Source organism: Ricinus communis, chromosome 7 (genome assembly GCF_019578655.1).
Source record: "Ricinus communis isolate WT05 ecotype wild-type chromosome 7, ASM1957865v1, whole genome shotgun sequence".
NCBI classification, from domain to species: Eukaryota; Viridiplantae; Streptophyta; class Magnoliopsida; order Malpighiales; family Euphorbiaceae; genus Ricinus; species Ricinus communis.
Window position 1 is genome coordinate 25,418,892 of NC_063262.1, and position 22,113 is coordinate 25,441,004.

Genomic DNA, 22,113 nt, shown 5'->3' on the forward strand with positions numbered 1-22,113 from the left:
TATATTAATTTACCAATATATTCTAAAATATTAAAATATTTTCTTTAATTTTATCATTTTTATTTTATTTCCTCTTTCGTGTATTTTTCTCAAATGAAATAATTTTTTTAATAGATTTCAACTAAATATAGCATAATACCGTACTCTTATAATAAATATATAAATTTTGTTCGCTTTTTCTATAATAAAGTAAAAACTTCAATTTAACTTTATAAGTTTTTAAAATAATTAATGGAAATATTTATTTTATAAATCTGATGAAATTCAAATATTAAAAGAATGATTCCAATATTTAATTTGGCTTTAAAAGTCTTTAATTAATGGAAATATCTATTTTTTTATCAAATTTATAGTTCTTTAATTTATTTTAAATTTTACGTTTTCAGTTAACTTTTAATTTTTTTATTACTTTTGAAAGAACTAATAGAAAATAAATAAAAATTAACTGAAAAGTAACTAAATTATTTAATTGTATAGTATCCATGACTGATTATTTTTATTACATATTGATATGCATATTAATTATTTATTTTTACCATTAATGAATTGATCTAATTAATCTTTATATTATCCTTAAATTAATTCTCACCATAATATAAAATGAATCATAATTTAACTTTTATAATGAATTAATAAATAATAAATTTATATTTTGATGTTGCTTGTCAATGAAATTAATAGCTTTCGATTGCAGGACTAAAGGTTAAAAAGTGGAAAAGTTGTAGCCGTCCAAGGATCAACGCACGAGATTAATTGAATGGAGAGCGGATAGCTTTGTTTAATCTCTCTTTTCATTGATTGCACTTTGTGTTCCTACTAGTGCTGAATAATGCCTCAAAGAGTGCCAATAGCGCTCATATAGTCCATTCAACATGGATTTTTCCATTAGGTGTTTGAGCCATTAGAGATCATAGTATTAAAAAAATGAATAAAGACTGCTTGTATAATTTGTTTCAATGACAAAAGTTTATATAGGAAAATCAATGGGCTATTAATATTTACTTTGATTCTTATAATAATATAATTTTAGAGGAAGAAAGAAAAAGTTAAATTTTTAATTAAAAAAAGAGCAATTATGTCAAATCAATAAAAAAATAAAAAATATTATACCATCCCTACCGATTAACATTTATTATGGTTCAATTTGATCCCTTAAACATTTTTCTTATAAAATATGAAAATTGATTAAGGGATCAAATATGGATCAATATGGATAATATGATATATATATATATTTTATTATCTGACATAATTATTCTTTATTTCTAATTAAAATTTAACTTTCTATTTTTTTTCTTTAATTAATGCTTATTCTATTTTCATAAGGTAAGTAATCGCCACCTATTTATTTAAGTTCATTTTTTTCTTTTTTAATTTTTTTATAGAAAATTTAAAGTGTTAATTTGGTCTATTTAAAGTGTTCATTTTTATGCTCCTCCTCACTACATCTGAATAATTCATAAAAATGATGTTATTTAATTCATGATGTTCTTCCATTAAAGAAGATAACAAAAGATGATTAGGAATGAGTTTTTAAAGAGTTATTTTATCTCTATTGTTTTTAATGTGATAAAGAATTTATTCTCTAATAAATTCATTGATTTATTTGTGATATAAATTTGGCATCGATTAATCAATGAGATGTTCATTTTGTAAGTTTAATTTCATTGAAACCTTTTCTAGTGTGTTTTTAAACAAAAAAAACTTCTTTACATTATTATACAATTTCGAGGAGTACTTTTTTTGTTGTATTTGTGGATTCTATTCTCTTAAGAGTAATACATTAATACCAAATTAAAGTAGACTAGAAAAAGTTAATTATTTATATCAGCTCATAATTTTTTTTATACGTAGAAATCGATTTCAATAATATTTTCTCATTACATAATTAATTGGTTGAAATTAACATAATAAAAACTTGATCTATAATAAGTTCAAAAATAACTTTTCTTGATTATATTTGTAGATGTCACTCTTTTAAGGAAATAAAAAAAATTAGTATCAAATTAAAGTAGAATTGAAAAGAAAATTTAATTAGAAAATTGTTTGTTCATATTATTTCATAATTTTTGTATAAGGAGTAATAAATTGAATTCATCGACTTGTGTTTAAAAGGAAAAATATCATGGTAATTATAATATAATAAACGCCACCAAATATAAATTTATTTAAAATTAATTAATAATTTATGGTAAAAATTAAAATATGACTCATTTTATATTATGGTAAAAATTAAATTAAGTGTGATATAAGGATTAATTAGATCGATTCATTAATGACAAGAATAAATAATTAACATATATATCAATGTGTAACAGAAATAATTTGTGGTGGATAAAAAAGATAATGATAAGATTTTACTTGAAATCCAATTTTGACTTATATTATTATGGATCAAGTTGATCCTGTAGCATCATCACTCATAAAATATTCAACTTCCGTTTCTATTTGTTTAAGAAACTGCAGTTCTTTTATTACAACCTCATCTTCCATTAGGAAGTGAACCTGAAAAAAGTATCAACTTCCATTATTCAAGTTCCTGACAACCCAAATGATGCTAGTCCTTTCCAGTTGATAGTCAATAACTATCTTAGCTGTATCTATCTTCCTGTCAATGCAGTAAATATATATATAGACTGAACATTATCTGACACAATGCATATGTATTTTTAGTTTTATATTTTCTTTTAAACTGAAACCCACATGATAATATTTGTGATTCAAGGGTTTGCCTATTTAGGATTGATATGTCATCGATCATATTAATTAATCTGAGAGGGTTGTTGAACAACCCTGGAAACATGTAAAATGGATGTGGGTTTTGAATTTAGATTGGAGTTTGATGTGCAAATTAAGTAAAAGTTTTGGACAGCATGAATCCATCACCGTGACAACATAATTCAACCGAAAGAAAATTAAATTCTTTTGTTTCAGAATTTTAACAACCTAAACATCCTATTAAATTATCCTTCATTATCTCCATTATATAAAACTTTTCAGGTTTTGACAACCATGTAAAATTCTTAACAAGGGAAGCTGGGATACTCTAATGTAAAAAAATTCAATTCTCAATTCTGATACAGAATTCTACATTTAATAGACAAGATTTACAGTGTTGGTTGAGGTTAGATTTGCCTAAAAACACGATGCCTATACATACAAATAATTAAATATCAGAATCATGGATGTGTTGGAAGGCAGATTCTTGATGAACCAAAAGGGTAAAACAAAATAGACATCCCATGAATCTGCCATGATGACTATATTGGAAATATCGAACCCATTTTGACAATTTCTTGAATTCGTTCCAATTAAATTTTGTGGAAAAATTAAATGTAGAAGAACTGAGATTTTATTGATAAAATGATGATTAAGAATTCTGAATTTACAAATAAAGTGTGTATCCTATTATATACACTTGTAGCAACGGTAATTTTTTTGTGTAGGGAAAGGTAGAAGCAGCCTTTTCCCTTAGGGGAGAGGTGTTGCTCATTTTCCCTCACTAGGCCTGTGATAATCTTGATATCTGAGGCCTTGACCAGCAGTTAAAGACTGTTGGTCCTTAATGTTGGTCTTTGCCTGCTGAGTTATGCAGGTATTGGGTGCTTCAACACTCCCCCTCAAGGTGGGTTCGAATAAGTTGATAGAACCCATCTTGCTTAGAAGTCTTTGGTGGCTTGCTTTGTCTAGGGCCTTGGTGAAGATATCTGCTAGTTGATCGTGGCTTCTGACAAACGGGGTTGTGATTTCTCCTGATTGGACCTTTTCTCTTATGAAGTGACAGTCAACTTCAATATGTTTAGTCCTTTCATGAAAGACTGGGTTTGATGCTATGTGTCTGGCTGCTTGGTTGTCACAGTACATCTCCATTGGATCCTTGCACTTTACTCCAATGTCAGTAAGCACTTGCTTAATCCAAATAAGCTCGCTGGTTGTTGATGCCATGGCTCGGTACTCAGCTTCAGCACTAGATCTTGCTGTTACTGATTATTTTTTGCTTTTCCACGTTACCAGATTTCCTCCTACAAAGACACAGAATCCAGAGGTCGATTTTCTGTCGCAACTGCCTGCCCAATCTGCATCAGAGAAACCAGCAACGGTGTTAGCATTATTATTATTTTTCATCAGAATACCTTGACCTGGAGTACCCTTGAGATATCATAGGATTCTGTCGACCGCATCCAGGTGGGAAGTACGAGGAGCATGCATAAACTGACTAATCATACTTACGGCATAGCTAATATCAGGCCTGGTGACAGTTAAGTAGATTAATTTTCCTACCAACCGCTGGTAGTGACCTATGTCACTTAAAGGGTCGCCATCCTCTAGATTGAGACGGTTTTTTGTTTCCATTGGAGTATCTACAGGCTTGGCTCCTATTTTTCCTGTTTCTTGCAGAAGATCCAGGACATACTTTCTTTGAGATAGGAATAGACCTTTATGAGATTTGGCTATTTCTATCCCAAGAAAGTAAGTTAGTTGACCGAGATCCTTGATATCAAATTCCTTCTTTAGAGCCTGTTTTACATCCTCAATCTTCTCATTGTTATTCCCTGTAATAATAATATCATTCACATATACTAAAATAATTATAGTATGAGTGTGAGTGTGTTTAACAAACATAGAGGAATCAGAGGTACACTTGCTGAAATTAATTTTTAAGAGAAACTGACTAAGCTTGGCATACCATGCTCGTGGTGATTGTTTCAGCCCGTAGATTGCCTTTTTTAATTTACATACCAGGGAAGGCTCAGAGGCTAATGTATGGCCTGGTGGAAGTTTCATGTATACCTCTTCGGCTAGAGACCCTTGAAGAAAAGCATTCTTGACATCCATCTGAAATAAGCTCCACCCTGAGTTAGTAGCAACAGACAATAAAATATGGACTGTGCTCATTTTGGCTACTGGAGCAAAGGTCTCCTGGTAATCTACACCATAAGTTTGGGTAAAACCCTTTGCTACTAGCCGGGCTTTGTATCTTTCAATGGTACCGCCATGCTTATATTTGATCTTATATACCCATTTACAGCTAACTGGTTTTTTATTTAATGGTAGGGTAACAAGATCCCATGTTTCATTTTTTTCCAGAGCCTGGAGTTCCTCTTGCATAGCCTTACACCAATTAGGATTGGTGTTAGCGTCATAGAATGAGGTGGGCTCTGTGTGGGATGTGAAAGTGTTTAAATAAGCCTTATAGGAAGGTGATACTGAAGTATAACTGATATAGTGATGAATAGGATATGATACCGAACTGGACACATAGTCCTTTAGCCGAGCAGGAGGTCTGGTAGGTCTAGTGGATCTCCGCAGGGCAAGTTCTTCTATTGGTGACTCATGGTTTCCCCCTGAGGAAGTTGCCATGGGAATGAACGTATCTCCCCCTGAAGGGCTAGGGCCGATGACAGGCATATGAGTGCGCTCCTGTGTAGAGAGTGTCACAAGTATCTTGTCAAAAAGAAAAAATTAGAAGGAAATAAGTCTGTTGGGGGTGCTGTGGGAAGAGAGGGATCATTAGGAAAGTAAGGGATGGTTTCATTAAAGGTCACATCTCGGGAAATGTAGGATTTGTAAGTAGTAGGATCATAACATTTGTAGCCCTTCTTTTCTGAGGAGTATCCAAGGAAGATGGTTTTGACACAACTTTTTTCCAGTTTATGGTGACGTCTAATGTGGACAAAGGCAGTGCAGCCAAATACACGAATGTGACCTAGATCGATTTTTCTTTGTTTGAGGAGTTCTAGGGGGCTAAGGTTGTTAAGAATGGAGCTGGGAAGCCGATTGATGAGATATGCTGCAGTGAGGATGGCATCCGACCAAAAAATGTGGGGAACATTGTTTTGAAAAAGGAGAGTACGAGTAACCTCAAGAAGATGTCTATTTTTCCTTTCTGAAATCCCATTCTGTTCAGGGGTATAGATGCAAGTAGTTTGGTGCAGAATACCTTCTTGGGAAAAAAATGCAGAAAAATTTTTGTTGATATATTCAGTACCATTGTCTGAACGGAAGATTTTAATTTTGGCATTGTACTGATTTTTAATAAAGGTATAAAAATTGAGAAAACATGGAAAAACGTCATTTTTCCCTTTTAATAAATAGACCCAAGTAAGTCGGGAGTAATCATCAATAAAAGTGACAAAGTAGCGGAAGTGATTGTAGGAGGTAATGGGGGCGGGTCCCCAAACATCAGAGTGGATTAGATCAAATAATTTTTCTGATTTACTAGACGACGATGGAAAAGGTAATCTAGTGTGCTTGAAAAATTTACAAACATCACAACAACTGGAGTCTATTTTAAGATGAAAAAGGTGATTCAAAATTTTGTCTGACGGATGCCCAAACCGCTGATGCATCAACAAGCCTTGGTTGGAAGGGTTGGTTGTGGTCAGACACTGACTGGGAGTGGTAAGATAGTATAGACCATTGTGAAGGTATCCTTCACCAATCGTCTTCCCGGTGATTCGATCCTGAAAAGTCACAGCAGATGGTGAGAAAATAACATTGCAATTTAAAGTTTGGGTTATTTTACCAACAAATAATAAATTCGATTTAAAATTAGGTAAAAGAAGGATATTTGGTATAGAGTGATTCAAAAGGGTGGAGGAGCCAAAACCAGAAATTTCGGCTCTATCCCCATTAGCAACGATCACATGTTGGGAATTCACAGAAGTAAACTTGTGCAACTGTGTCGAATCCCAAGTCATGTGATCGGTCGCCCCAGAATCAATAATCCAATAAGAATATGTAGGTAAAAAATCTGTGTAATGGTGAGATACTAAACCTGACCCACGGGATTGCTGAGACTGTAACATGGACTGGAGCTGAGAAATTAGGTGTGAGAGTTGGGAATTGTCAATCACGGATCCGGCCGTGTAGGCTCATGTGGTTTGGGGACCGCCCAGAACTGCTGGCTGGGTCAGGACCATCGGCACTGGTCAGGACTAGCCAGTTGGAATGGGCCGCCGCACCAATGGTCGGCCGAACGGGTCGCCGGGTCGGGGCATTAATGGGTCCTCCCGACATGTGTGTCATAACCCGTAGGGTTAGACACACTTAATCCCACAAGACCCATTCTATTTTCCCCTCTCCTTTCTTCCTCTCGCCCCTCTCCCTCGGTCGGGTGCAGTGCCAAGCGGCGGTGTGACCACAGCATTGCGGTGGTGACACCGCTTCGAGGTTGGTGGGCATCCCCCGCCTCGGGCTTGGTCTCCGAGAGAAGGCTCGACCTTCATTGTCGTCGGGGTTCGATGCTCCCATGGTGACGCGACGAGTTTCTTCTTGCTGTACGAGTGTTATGACGACGTCGAGCGGAGGGAGGCTGCTTGAGAGAAGTATTTGGGACCGAAGAGCTTCGTAGCTCATATTGAGCCCGCCGAGGTAAGTGTATACTAAGTCCTGTTCCTATCGCTTGCGAGCTTGATCGGGGTCTGTTGTGGGTGGGAGGTAACTCTGTAATTCCTCCCACCGGGTTAGTACTTCGGTCGCATAGCTTGCGCCGGACCTGGTTCCTTGCTTGATGTGTGCTAATTCTTGTTTTAGACTGAAAATGTGTGCGAAGTTGTGTTCTTGTCCATACAGATTTCTCATCTTCTCCCACACAGCCTGTGATGATGCCAGGAGCATACATAGTCTGGCAATCTGAGGCTCCATCGTGTTGGTAATGAGGGACATGACCAAATGGTCGTTTGTCTGCCATTCTTCGATGGTTTCAATCTCCTCTTTTGTTGGCTGGTTCGGGTTTTGAATTGTTGGCTTGGTTAGGGTTCCTGTGATGAACCCTAATTTTTTCCTGCCACTCAAACCAATGTAAACTGCTCTTGACCACTCGAAATAATTCTGGTTTCCCTTTAACATAATGTTTGTGAGTTTGGTGAGATCATTTTGTGACATGATGAAAAAAAAAAATTCTGATTGTTGGGTAGATGATGACAGGATCAATCCTGCTCTGATACCATGTGGAAAAATCGAATGTAGAAGAACTGAGATTTTATTGATAAAAGGATGATTAAGAATTCTGAATTTACAAAGAAAGTGTGTATCCTGTTATATACACTTGTAGCAACGGTAATTTTTTTGTGTAGGGAAAGGTAGAAGCAGTCTTTTCCCTTAGGGGAGAGGTGTTGCTCCTTTTCCCTCACTAGGCCTGTGATGATCTTGATATCTGAGGCCTTGACCAGCAGTTAAAGACTGTTGGTCCTTAATGTTGGTCTTTGCCTGCTGAGTTATGCAGGTATTGGGTGCTTCAACAAATTTCCCTGGATTATCACGAGTCTTGTGTTTTCCACAGGCTTTATTTTAACTCTATAAATGCACTTCACATTTTCCTCTACAGAATTTATCTCTTAAATAGCAATGGCTTCTGTTAAGTTCCAAACTCTATGCGTAACCTTTTTATTATCTTCAGCTCTATTAATCGCTCCTTCTGTTTCCTTAACTTGCACTAAGCAGAAATTCAGAAGCAACAAAGTCTACAAAAATTGCACTGATCTTCCTGTTCTAGATTCCTTCCTACACTAAACCTACAATCCCACCAATTCTTCGCTTTCCATCGCGTTCATCGCGCCCCCTGCCAAACCAGAAGGATGGGTTGCGTGGGCGATCAACCCAACATCGAAAGCCATGATAGAGTCACAGGCTTTGGTAGCACTCAAATCAAATGATTCGTTGATTGTCAAGACTAACAATATTATTAGCTATGCTTCACTTCAGGAATCCAAGCTGTCGTTCGATGTTTGGGACGTGAGTGCTGAGTCTTATGAAGGAAAAATGGTGATATTCGCGACGGTGAGAGTGCCCGAGATGGCTGAAAGGTTGAACCAGGTTTGGCAGGTTGGCTCAGCTGTAAGTGGTTGCATTCCTGACAGGCATGATATGGCTGATGCTAACAAAATTCTGAGGGAGTATTGGAGCTTGTGGCTTCTAGTGGTTCTGCCCCTGTTCCTGTTCCTGCTCCAGAACAATCCATTGACAATTCTGGGATTTCTAGAATTGTGAAGTGGAATATGGGTTCAATTGTGGGGCTATTTGTTTTAATTGGTTGTTTTTTACAGCATTTTGGGAATCTTGTTGCTTGATTTGTTTATTATGTCTATTTACTTCATCATTGCTTCATTTGCGGGGGGAATTGCCAATGCATCTAATATAATTCTTTCATATATTTAATATCGATTTAGGAATAAGTCGAAGGAAAAAGAAAATCTAAATCTTTCCCGTGTTGATAATTTTGGCAAAATCTTTTAACTTTCATATTTAACCCAGATTAACGAATTAGTTGCAATTTTTGTTGCCAAGCAAAGTTTCTGATAAAAACTAAATTTGACCTTTTTGCCGTGTTGTTTACATAGATTTCTCGATAAAAATTGAAGTCAGGCACATGCTCATGCTTTTTTTAGCCCATTCTCAATCTCTCGATAGACTGCAAATAGGTTTTGAAGCAGTCATGAATCTAGTTAACATACAAAAATAGACAATAGAATAACAGAAAGGTAATAAGATTTTTGGTAGTACACCATTATTAGACCACAAATTAATCCCGTAAACTATGCAGCAAACAGCATTTCACACGATCACCACACGCCACTTAATCCTCTCGTTTCTCTTATATATTTTTGACACATTCTTCACAATCTAATCAGGCCAGGGCCAGCTCTACAGCCTCGTCCTTTATAGTTTTTGAAATTCTAGGATTTTGGGTTCTCTAAAGTTGACACATTCTTAGGTTAATTTCTAACAATGGCTTCTGCTGATCAACTGATCGTAACTGTTTTGCTACTTGCGGCTTTGCTAATCACCCCATCATATTCTCTTACATGCACTTCGCAGAAATTTTCAAGCGATAAAACTTTCACAGATTGCATTGATCTCCCAGTACTTGATGCTTACTTGCATTATACATACAATTCTACCAATGCCTCGCTTTCCATTGCTTATATTGCGGCTCCTGCTAAGCCTGACGGATGGGTTGCTTGGGCTATAAACCCAAAATCCTCAGGCATGGTAGGAGCACAGACTTTACTTGCATACAAATCCAAGGTGGATTCAGTTGCTGTGAAGACTTATGATATTACAGCTTATGGACCGCTTAAGGAGTCCAAGCTATCATTTGATGTTTGGGATTTGAGAGGCGAGTCTAATGGTGATAATTTGGTGATATTTGCAACGGTGAAGGTGCCAGAGAAGGCCGAGGAGGTTAACCAAGTATGGCAAGTTGGTCCTGCTGTGACTGATGGCAACCCTAGCAGGCATGAAATGAACGAGGCTAATACCAATTCTAAAGGAGTTTTGAAGTTGGTGGGTGGTGGTGGTGAATCATCACCAGCTCCTGGTGGTTCGACTCCTGAAACTCCGGCTGCCCCTCATAATGCTGCAATTTCTACTGTCAGGAAGTTGAGCATGGCTTCTTGCTTGGGAGTTATTGTTTTGATTGGTAGCTTTATTGGATTTTGAGTCCGATAAGCACCATATGTTAAATCAATATTTCGTGCAATTTATAATATATTCTTGATTAAAACTCCAACTATTTTCATTAATTATTTTTTTACCACTTATTACTGCATTTAAATTTGAGTCTAGTATAAATTCTGTCTATAATTAAAAACAATTATTTATCCGTTCTCTTTTATTCAAACCGATCGGACTGACCTTTTAAAACTTATATTTTCAAATTCACCAAAAGATAATTAATCCAACTTTCTCAAATTTTGGCAACGGCATAAAAGAAAATGCATATGTCAACGTCCGGAGTTACTCGGGCGAGTACACGAAGCTGTGAAGAGTTCTACAGATACGGCACAGAAGAAGTTGCTATGACATGACTTGAAACTCCAGGTCCCACAAAATTTTACGTGGCATATGCAACAACCGTTAATCACAAAAGATGGCTCATTGAATCATGATTTACAAAAGTGCCGTTAGCAAAAATAGTAATTATATTGCCAGTTTCTTTTCTCATCACACCTTGCGCGTGATCACCACGATTCTCGTTTTTTATTTATTCCCTATCAATGAATCAATACGCCACGTCGGATAAATCCGCTTTTAACTCTGCCAAACGTGCCATTATCCAATTGAGGGATCAAATAATGAATAGCAAATTGTGATAATTGCAAGAAAAACCCAAATTCTGTGCTCACTTTCAATCACACCTCTGGAGAAATTCTTCTCATAGTTTCACTCCAAACTATTACATTATTAAAAAATTTAACTTCTAATAAGTACATTTATTAGATACTTATCCAATACAAATAATGGCCATAAGTGTCAGAATCTTATATTATTAGTATTTTTACCGATACAGCATAGACATGGCTTTACACATTTAGAAAATGATTTGGAAATTTTTAAAACATCACAGGACCATTTAAAAATTTTAAAATCAAACTGAAAAAAATTTAACGCTTTTTGGTTATAGACAATAGACAATTAGCCCTAAAATTAAAAATTTTAAATCTATTGATTTATAATATTTACTAACATATAATTAACTTTTAATAAAATTTAAGCTAAAGATGTAAAGAATTCATTCCGAATATATATAGAGAATACTATTAAAAATAAATTAATCTCTTTATTTATCTAAAATATTATAATTTTTATAATTATATTATTTAAATTAAATAATTATATTTCATATTTTAAATATAATATTATATTTTAGTTAGTAAATTTGTGTCTTATGCTTATGTCATATTATATCCGCGTCTTATATCTGTAACTTTAATTCTTAATTCATTATAAGTGGTTACTTTTTTTAATATAATTTATATGAATAAAATTTTTAGTATTTAAGATTTTATTTTAATACTTCATCAGATTTAATGAAATATATAAGTAACATACTTTTACTAAAGAAAAGTTAGATTCTTTTTAAATATTTTAACATATTATAAAATTTCTGAAATTATAATACACTCTTAAAAATAAAATTGTTTCATTATTTTTTATAATATGTTCATCAATAATGATAAAAAGTAGATTAATAAAGCAGTGATTTATTAACGAAGAACTGAAATGGTTTTAGAGATTAATACTGTAAGAAAAGAATGATAACAGATTCTAACTGAAATCAGACACATAAATTGGGGGAATTTTGTAATTTGCCACTAAAAATGGCTAGTGTAATACACCACTTGTCCTTCTGCCCTTTCCTCTTTCTTCTTCTTCTTTAAGTTCCCTTTCTATATAATTCCGACCACAAACTTCATCATAAAATTTTCTGTCAGAACTTGGAAAATAGAACCTCTCAGAAATGGGTTCTTTTCGTTTCTCAGCTTTAATTATTTTGTTTTCATTATATAATTTTCTTCTAATCTCACGATCCTATTCACAAACCTGCAAAACGCAAACATTCACAAACAACAATTTATATACAAACTGTTTAGACCTTCCATCGCTCACCTCTTATCTCCACTACACTTACGATTCTTCCAATTCTACTCTCTCTGTCGCTTTCCTTTCGTCTCCGTCTTCATCCAACGGTTGGATTTCGTGGGCTATAAATCCAACGGGTACGGGTATGGCAGGTGCACAAGCACTTGTTGCTTACAAGGATTCAAAAGGAGCCATGACTGTCAAAACATATAACATCAGTTCTTACACGTCTGATTCTGTTGTTCAACAGAAATTAGCTTTTGACGTGTGGGATGAACGCGCCGAGGAAGAGAATGGTGTTATGAAAATGTATGCGAAAATTAAGGTTCCGGCGGATTTGTCGGCGAAAGGGACGGCGAATCAAGTTTGGCAAGTGGGACCTAGCGTGGATGATAAAGGAGTGCTGAAACCTCATCCTATGGGTGCTTCTAATTTAAATTCTAAAGGAACATTAGCTTTGAATGGTGGTGATCAAACTACTGTTGTTACTGGTGGTGTTGATTCAAGGACTAAAAAGAGAAATGTACATCACTATTAGTTTCTTTCTTTTTTTCCTTTTTTTATTTTTTGATAAATTAGCTCATGTTAGAACTTGAGATCTCACATGCTGGAGAGGATTCCGATACAACTTAACTAAAATTTTCACGAAAGGATAATTCCTTAGGGAAAAAGTTTTGATCTTTTTGTTAACTTGATGATCTTTTTTTGGCAGATTCATGGGGTGTTGAATGGTGTGAGCTGGGGGATTTTGTTTCCAGTTGGAGTTATAATTGCAAGGTACTTGAGGACTTTTCAGTCTGCAGATCCAGCATGGTTCTATCTACATGTTTCCTGTCAGGTTTCTGCTTATGCAATTGGGGTTGCTGGATGGGCGACTGGTTTAAAGCTTGGAAGTGAATCAAAGGGTATTCAATATACTCCTCATCGTAATATTGGGATTGCTCTTTTTTCTCTTGCTACGCTACAGGTAATATTCTATTTTAATTTTTACTTCACTTGATTAATTTTGTCAAAGACAGCAGGAAAAAAAGGGCAGTTCTTGGTTGTGGGTCAGAATTTATCTTTTCTACAGTGTGAGGAAAGTCTAAACATGCAGGAATTTAGTTCAGTTGAATTATATGTTTGGAAAGATTATAGTTGTTCAAATTCGATTCTTGATAACTCAAAAGAACAAGGCATCTCGAGTGTGGCTTGATTCTGCAGGAATTCAATTCAGCTCAATTCTAGGAAAATGATTTGTTGCAAACCATGTTAGCAGCAAGTTTTGTTCAAAACCTTAAACTTTGTCAAGATCCTGACGAGGTTAATGAATCTGGTTCTGAATTGAATTGAAAGGAAGCTTCTAGTGGCAAAACTTGACAATTTAATCATCTAATTAAATGAAAATCAGAAAAAGTAGATATCTCTGGTTAAAATTAAAGCATAGGAGTGAAAATCTGGTTCTTGATACTTCTCAAGTAGCTATACTCGCATAATTGTTGGGACATTTACAATTTGTCTTTGTTTTTTTCTTCTCTTTTCTCTTTCACATTCCTTCTCTAGTAGGAAAGTATATGTCTGTCCTTTTGCCGCAATCGTCCATTTTCTTGGCTGGCAGTGGTACCCATGAGATAGATCTAGCTACTGGTTTTTGTTATGAATTATCAAACAAATGATGGGAACTCTCTGGTTGGTTCTTTCAGATTTTTGCATTGTTCTTGAGACCGAAGAAGGACCACAAGTACCGATTCTACTGGAATATCTACCATCATGGTGTTGGATATGCCATACTCATTCTTGGCATTCTGAATGTGTTCAAAGGTCTAGATATCTTGCAACCTGAAGGGAAATGGAAATCTGCTTACATAGTTGTGATTGCTGTCTTGGGTGGGATTGCTTTGTTGCTGGAAACAATTACTTGGATTGTTGTCTTGAGAAGGTCTAACAAGTCCACCAAGCCTTATGATGGATACAACGGCAGGCAACAGCCGTTGAATACATGATCATCTTATTGATTCTGCTTATTGTAGTTGATTATAATTTTGTAATATCATTTTATCAATTTGTTCGAGATTCTACTAGCTAGGTCTGTCTTTTCTTTTTTAGGAGGCTTTCCTTTTTTCTTTCTTTCTTTCTTTCTTTTTTCATTTTTTCCCTCTCTTTTTGCTTTATTTTTTTCTTTTTTTTGTAAAATTGTCTGGTTTTCATTTGGTACAGATGCGTGTGTTTCAGCTGTGTTCCTCCTTTATGTTTACAGATTAGGAGATATAATTTTATGGCATGTACTTAAGTGAAATTTATTTATGACTTTTCTTCCTTCTCTTTGTTTCTTTTCCATTATATATATGAAAAGAAAACTTGCGGATGTATTGGAAGCTTTGGAACTTTCTTGAAATTGAAAACCAGTTTTCCAAATTCATGTTTTACGCCTAATATTGCTTTCACTTGGGAAGTAACACCAAAATATGTGGCTGAGAATTATGGATATGTTGATACATACACATTGAGTGATGAACACTGTCAGATGGATTTAGAATGCTGTCAGCGTTCTCCAAACGGTGCTGGTTTGTTTCTTTCTCCTTTCTCTTTCCTTTCTTAATTAATTAGCTCCAACCGGGTCCCAATTACAAACTTCATAGAGATTATTCAAGTACCAATGGAGCTGATCCTTTAAAACTATTAATTAACTATTTATTGTGTATTATTATGATTTTCAATTCACTTATAGATCATAGGCTTGATTTTCAATTCAGTACTGAATGACAAATAAATGAGTGAAATTAGTTCAATGGTCAATTTATTTAGTGGTAATCAAAACATTGTGAAAATGTCAAAAGAAAAAAAATAAAAGGATTACGTTAGTTGGATCTATTCAGAAGAGCACATGATATAGAGAGCACATCCAGTGCAAGTTAAATAGCTTTTGTATGACATGTACAAGCTATGCATTCCTATGATTAAGACTTCCATCATCAGGAGACAATTAACAATGTTTAATATCAATAATCAAGCCTACTTTTATGGGCACTTGTCTAATTTTATGCTTTATGTCCACAACCAGAAAATAAATAAATGAATAAGGGTAATGCATTAGGATGCAAAATTGTCCAAGTTGGTATCAGGAAAATTCTTGAAAAAATGTGATGATTTGATTAAACAAACAAAAGCCTCTTTTATGGAATCCCACAAAAGCCTCTCTATTTGTCCCTATAACACACTTTTGCTCAACCATAATTCAACAACACATTATTATTATTATTATTATTTACTTGTGAGTTTGATTTTGACTTTAATTTAAATGTGGTTCCTTAAGAGAAGAGAAGAGAAGAGAAAGTCCCTCTACACATGCCCATGCCTTCGAGGCCCCCACTCACCGCTATCCTTTCATAATTGGAGTAGCTTTTTTTGTTATATATAATAAAATGGATTTTAGCATCTCTGATCTATTTTTTATATATATTTAAATTTTTTATATTAAAAATCATATTATATTTAATATTTTGAAATATTTTTTAGTTTTTAAATATAAAATATAAAATTTATTTGGCTGATAGAGAATTATATTTTATTTTCTATATTTAATAAATATTCTATGTATTTAATTATTTGATATTTATAATTCTTTTACTGATATATTTTTTGAAAATAAAACTATTAATATTTATAGAAATAAAAATAAAATATAAAAAAATTTAAATTTAAATATTTTTTATTATAAAAGCTTAGCTAGCTTTTCGTTTATGGATTCCAATCCTCGCTGCTTGGAAGAAGATGCCAGGCCCTTTTGTTTGATGCAGAAGTTGGCTTCTCCACTCATTAACATGGACATTCTTAATTTTCTTTACCCCCTTCTGTGGATTACACCTGTAATTTTTAATTGCATCTCACATTCTTTTTTTTATCTTAAATATTCATTTATTTATGTGTTAAAATATTAAAAAGATCATATTAAGATAGTCCATTTTTTTATAATAAATTAATAAAACAATTAAATTATTCATGAAATACGAGCAATTATAAAAAGAGAAAAATAAAGACAGCATTATTTTATTAGGAAAAACAAAGTTTTCATTATTAATTTGCAAGGGGTGAAAAAGTTGGGAAGGATTCTTATTGAGATTGAGGTGCGGGGAGTATTTGAAACGCAATATGGAAGTGTTTGCAATGCCATCATCATCATCATCATCATCATGCTAAAGAAAAAGAGAGATGACTATTGATTATGACATATGTGCCCCTTTCTAAATTATAATTTAATTTGAACTAATTAATGCATGCCAAAAGATAAATTAATTCTCCATTTATTGCAATTTTTCTGCATGTTGATAGCGTAGCTTTCCATATGAACGTTGCACTCAAAGCAGCATCTAACATGAAATTACAAACTAGACCAATTTCTTTTCCAAGAAAAAAAAAAGAATTTATAATATTTTTAACTTTATTTTTAAATATTTATTTAACATGCTTAGACACATTAAATTTTAATATCATTCAATTATATAAAGTTGACTTTACTTTGGCCATCATTAGAGTAAGATCTTTTATAATTTATTTGCCTTCGGTTATATTTTATTTATGTATCTAATAAAATTTAAATTTTGACATCCTTTTTTTTTTAAATCTTTTCAATGTAGTAACAAATATTCCCAGAAATTATGAATTTTTTCTTTAATTATTTCCCTTGAGAATGATTTTATTTGAACAGATTAAAGAAGGAATTGTAATATTGGTACCATAATTTTCAGGGTGTTATTTCCCTTTTAATATATTTGATGTTAAAATATTTGATGGAAACATAAACTGCTTAAAATAATATTTTATTATCTAAATAAGTCATACTTAACACGTAATAAATTAATTATATATATATATATATATAAATAAAGAGGAAAAGAAAGAACGTCCTTCACTGAAACAAAGTGATTAAAGCAACCAGGTGTAAGCTGCTCCTCTCTTTAGCTCTAAATCCTTGTCTTTTGTTTTTTTCTTTTTTCCGTTCCCCTCTATAATTTATTCCTTGCTGACCGATAGTGACCAATTTTTAAGTATAACAATTATGAGTTGGTTCATCACAAATGGGCCAATGTCATCATGATGTTAGGATGACTAAATAATTAGGAATAATAAAATATTTGTCAAGAACGAAATGACATCTTTTTCTTTTTCTTTTTCTAATAAAATATCAATCAGACCATTATTAGCAGTCATTCTTCTGCTTTGTCCACACAAATATCTGAGTCTCACCCCTTTTTTGTTTTATTCGTTGGAAGCCTAGCGTCCGGTGAGCCATGTTTGTTTACTGTGAAAATAATTAATTTAATATTGATTGACAATGAATAATTAAGAAAAAACCCAAATTTAAGAAAATGAAAATATACATTGGATTGTTCACTGAGCAGCTCAATTTAATTGTAAACGGTATGCAATAAAGAAATATAATTTAAGTTGAGAAATAAGAGTTATTTTGATAGATATGTAAAAATTATCAATAATGTTAGTGATATTTCATTTACGGTTCAATAAAGTTATTTTTCTGTTAATTCCTGGTGTGATTCTTTCTAATTGTGAATGATTTATTTTTAATGAATTGGAAATAACTTACAGAATGGTTGGATTCATGGTATTGTTACGACTATTTTATAGAATTGATTAGAGTTAATTAAAGGTTATATTAAATAATAAAATAATTAATATATATCTATTAAAGAAATAAAAGGTAAAATTAAAAGAGAGTTTTTAAATAATTTATATATATAATTTTAATTTATTTTAAAATATACTTATACATTTGGAAAAATAGTTATTACATATAATAATAATAATAATAATAATAATAATAATAGAAAAGTACATGATATCGTGATTACTAATCTCTTGCAGTGATTATTTGATTTAATACTACTGGATGCAATAGCAAAGCAGGACTTTATTAGCTTAGATGGGTCACTTGTTATGTGGGTCAACCATAAGATTACCTAACCTTTGATTCAACGGCTAAATTAATGGACCAGCAGTTGAGCCTATAACTCGAATGGCAGTGTCTTTTCTTCAATCAGAAACAATAATTAATTCATTACTTGAATAGAAAGATAAATAGACTGCATAATGAAGCCTAGGGGTAACTATCAATAAATCTGTCATGTTTTACCTACTAATTTGCTATCATTTTCCATTAACATTTTTCCTTTTTTTTTTTTTTTTTTTTTGTGATAAAGCACTTTCCATTTGCATCCTCAAAACACAAAAAGATGTATTTTTCTTTCTTTTCTGTGATCACAGTTATTTCTGAAGGAGTTTTCTTAGTGTGGTTTACACAATTCTTTATCAAATTCAAAATTGATCTCTTCAACTGTGTGATTACATACTTGCGAATCCCATGGCCTCCCTAAGTGTTCTTACCTTTGCCGCTAAGTCATAACTACAATGTGCCTCATTTTTAAAGAAAAGAATATCAATTTATCTATTTTCTTTTGTTTAGATAATTTTTAAATCAAAATATAAAATAAAATAACCCCCCTGCGATAAATTAGTAAAGATTTATTTAGACAAGAAAATTATAATTTAAAATTTTGCAAATAGGATTGAGGCGATATCGGTTAAGGCCAATTTGTTTAATGTCACTGTCGGTGCATACAATAACAGTGTGAAAAATGAAAAAGTTCCAAGCTTGGGTTTTTCTATTTTATTAATATTAATAAGATTCTTTTTAATAATTTGTAGTTAATAAGGCAGTGGTCCTCCAATTCTAATTCTTCTTGGGCTGGGACAGCACGATAGTAAAATTGATTGGCCCATAAAATATCTAACACTGGTTGAGGCTGAATTTAAGGGCCATATTACTAGTGATCCTAACTTGGCCATTGGGCCCCCAATTCTTATATTTTTATTTTATTTTTTATGTTTATATTTTCTAAGCTAAGAGTAGACCCATGTGAATCAAAAACATAAAAATGGAAAACAAAGAAAAGAACCAAGAAGCCAAACTAAAATCATAAAATTGAATAAAGAGTATGATTAACTGTCCATGCAATTTAATATGTGTGTGGTTTAATTTTTTCAACTTTTGATTTGATAGGTTTTTAAATTTTAAAAATTTGATAATTCTTATGTTATAGTCATTAGAACACTGGGTGAATTCATTGTTCGTGTTAGTTGTTGTTCATATTTACTTTTTACACATATGGTTGTTTTATTTATTATTTTTTAATTATTCTAATTATTAACTCAATACCTATAACTAAACAATAATATATACAAATTTATAAAAGACTTCTTTCAGTTAACTAAAAAATGGATCAACCGGCAGTTAAAACTCTTTGCACTCGTTATATTTCTCTTTTATGTAGGCTTGTTCCCAAGTTGTTTTATTTAAAAATAATAATTTAATTCAACATTTTGAATCCTTAATCATGCTTTTAAGGTTATTATAGGCCAGAACAGAAGGCCTAATCCTAATTCCTACATAATGAAGAAAAGGTTAGCTAATAGGACAATCACATCAGTCATTTTGCTTTGTGAGTATCTCTTTGAGACTATATAATATTTGAACCTTGGATCCAAAAAATGCAACTTTAATATGGATTATGAACGACTGTAAAACCATGGAAGTTGAATTCACAAAGGACTGGAGAAAGTGGGGAAACTTCCACTAAGGCCTTAAAAGGCTCAAATCACTTCTAAATTCCATCATATCACGATATTAAAATTCCATATTTGCCTTCAAAAGTTTATTTATTTAAGATATGAAAGCAGTTTTAGAAGCTTTTGTGTACTATAAATCTACACCTTCAAAGAATCAGTATTGGGAAGACAATTGAAGCCAGAATCAGACTTGGTTCTAAAATGCAAAAGAGAAACCCATTACATAGGATGCACAAAAAGATATTTATTCTCAAATTCTTAAGAAGCTAATGTTTAAACTTAAAATAAATATAAAATAAAAATATTAGAGAAAGATAAAAATTTTGGCCAAAAAGGTTGAAAATGTCCCTTGTCAATGTTCACAAAAGGAACATACACATAGATGGAAGAGAAACTTCTAATTATAATCCTAAATAATTAAATGAAGTAAAGGGAGGTATATTGAGCAACAAGATATGATGAAAAAGTAGTGGTTCAAGTAAAGATGTGATCTTAGCATTAAAGGGTGGATAAGTTATTAGTGAGATTATGTTTCTGCTTCTATTATTTGTGCTTGTAAAGACAACAAACCCCATGAGTAGGAGCTTAAACGAGGGAAGTTGTGCTTTATATTAACCAAGGACATTTATGAGAATTTTTTATAATTATTTTCACATGCAATGATTTATGTATCACAACTCATGAAACTTAAATGTCTAATTAAATCAAAATTGAGTTTATATAAAAAATTATAAAAATAAAACAAATTTATAGATCGAATTATGTTTTTAGCCTTTTAAAAATTATACAATAAGCAACTCAATTGTCCATTTATTCTAATAGATAAGATTTTATATTTATATAGAAAGCAAGAGAGCAAGGAAACGAACAAAATTAATAGAATTTTTAATGGATTTATATTTTTTATATATAAAAATTGAATAAATTTTAAATTTGAATTTAGTTTTTTTAGACAAAAGAAAAATAAATTGATATTAAAATGGCTAAAGACCAAAAGTAGAACAACCCAATAAAAAATTAATTACATCATCTTGGAAAGGCCTAAAACCTATACTTTAAAATCCTAATTGGTGAATAGGCTTAACGAGAGGTTATTGGTAGGCAGGCTTATAGACCATCAAATAAATGGTATAGAGATCTAGTTATAAAAGATAATGGGAAGTCTCCTTAAGTATAGTTTTTAATACACCGGAGCACTTCATTAGTTTCTCTGACTAGATACCTAAGACTTATGAAAGTGATGTTCTACTACCAAAAGCTGCCCAAGTCACCTTATTCTATTAACATCTCTTTGTAAAGCTCCAAGGATAGGAAATAGACTCCGAGCTGAAACCCGACAACAACAGTCATCTACTAGCAAAATCATCAATCTTTTTTTTTTTTTTTCAAGTTATATAAATGCAAGTATAGTCTCATGATAACATAAATACCTACCATCATCTATTCTTTGGCCTTAAACCCAACTGATTTTCTTCGCATATATCATACTTTGTTAAAAAATATTGTCTTATAATACTAACAGTAATTAAGGTACAAATATCTCATAAGAATAATTAAAGGCTGACTGAAAGCAACATCAAAATCTCATACTTAAACATTGCAAAATATAATAAAATAGAACAAGTCCATAAGATAATAACACAACATATCCACACAAAAATATACAAATAACACCATACAAACACAATAGTAGGTAACAAAAATTTCATGATGTAAGTTTCCATTAGATTACCCCAATTAGCACATCCAAGAGTACTTTTATATTAAAAAGGTTTTTAAGAAAAACAATGCTAATAATTAATAAGTTAATCAACAAAATGGCTTTATGGATCATGCCAAATAATATGAGTATTCTTTTATATCGCCAAATGTTGCAACTAGGTATTGAATGCACTAATTTCACACTCACGTTTATTTCCAAGGCTTGTGGATGCCTTGGTGACATTGGATTTGATAAATAGGTTCATAATGAGACTGAGAGAGATGAGTACAAGTTAGATTTATTAATTCTGAATTGACTTATTACTACACATGCAATACCTAAAAGTTATGAACTTTGAACTTTCTTAACTAGTGTTGAGAAAAATGATATTTGTTTGATTTCGATGACCGACACTTGTTTAATTA

General features: G+C 32.5%; 3 protein-coding genes across 3 annotated transcripts; all 3 read left to right on the forward strand.

Moving 5' to 3' along the window:
* The first annotated feature begins 8,337 nt into the window (after nt 1-8,337).
* LOC112536881 (auxin-induced in root cultures protein 12) lies at nt 8,338-9,110 on the forward strand. The gene is given in 2 exon segments (XM_025159782.2): nt 8,338-8,884; nt 8,887-9,110. Coding segments are annotated over 2 exon segments (720 nt in total). The 5' UTR covers nt 8,338-8,349; the 3' UTR covers nt 9,072-9,110.
* A 495-nt stretch (nt 9,111-9,605) lies between these two features.
* On the forward strand, nt 9,606-10,513 carry LOC8266763 (auxin-induced in root cultures protein 12). The gene has a single exon (XM_002533015.3). The coding sequence runs from the start codon at nt 9,730-9,732 to the stop codon at nt 10,441-10,443; it is 714 nt and encodes a 237-aa protein (XP_002533061.2). The 5' UTR covers nt 9,606-9,729; the 3' UTR covers nt 10,444-10,513.
* A 1,657-nt stretch (nt 10,514-12,170) lies between these two features.
* Nucleotides 12,171-14,665, forward strand: LOC8266762 (cytochrome b561 and DOMON domain-containing protein At3g25290). Its single transcript, XM_002533014.4, has 3 exons — nt 12,171-12,889; nt 13,079-13,333; nt 14,049-14,665. The coding sequence occupies exons 1-3, from the start codon at nt 12,245-12,247 to the stop codon at nt 14,346-14,348; spliced, it is 1,200 nt and encodes a 399-aa protein (XP_002533060.2). The 5' UTR covers nt 12,171-12,244; the 3' UTR covers nt 14,349-14,665.
* The last annotated feature ends 7,448 nt before the right edge of the window (nt 14,666-22,113 follow it).

Bases quoted from the DNA above. Each gene is read 5' to 3' on its own strand.
- LOC8266763 (XM_002533015.3), top strand. From the start codon at position 9,730: ATGGCTTCTGCTGATCAACTGATCGTAACTGTTTTGCTACTTGCGGCT.
- LOC8266762 (XM_002533014.4), top strand. From the start codon at position 12,245: ATGGGTTCTTTTCGTTTCTCAGCTTTAATTATTTTGTTTTCATTATAT. The intron at 12,890-13,078 runs GTACATCACTAT...TTTTTTTGGCAG, and splicing joins CAAGGACTAAAAAGAGAAAT to ATTCATGGGGTGTTGAATGG. The intron at 13,334-14,048 runs GTAATATTCTAT...TGGTTCTTTCAG, and splicing joins TTTCTCTTGCTACGCTACAG to ATTTTTGCATTGTTCTTGAG.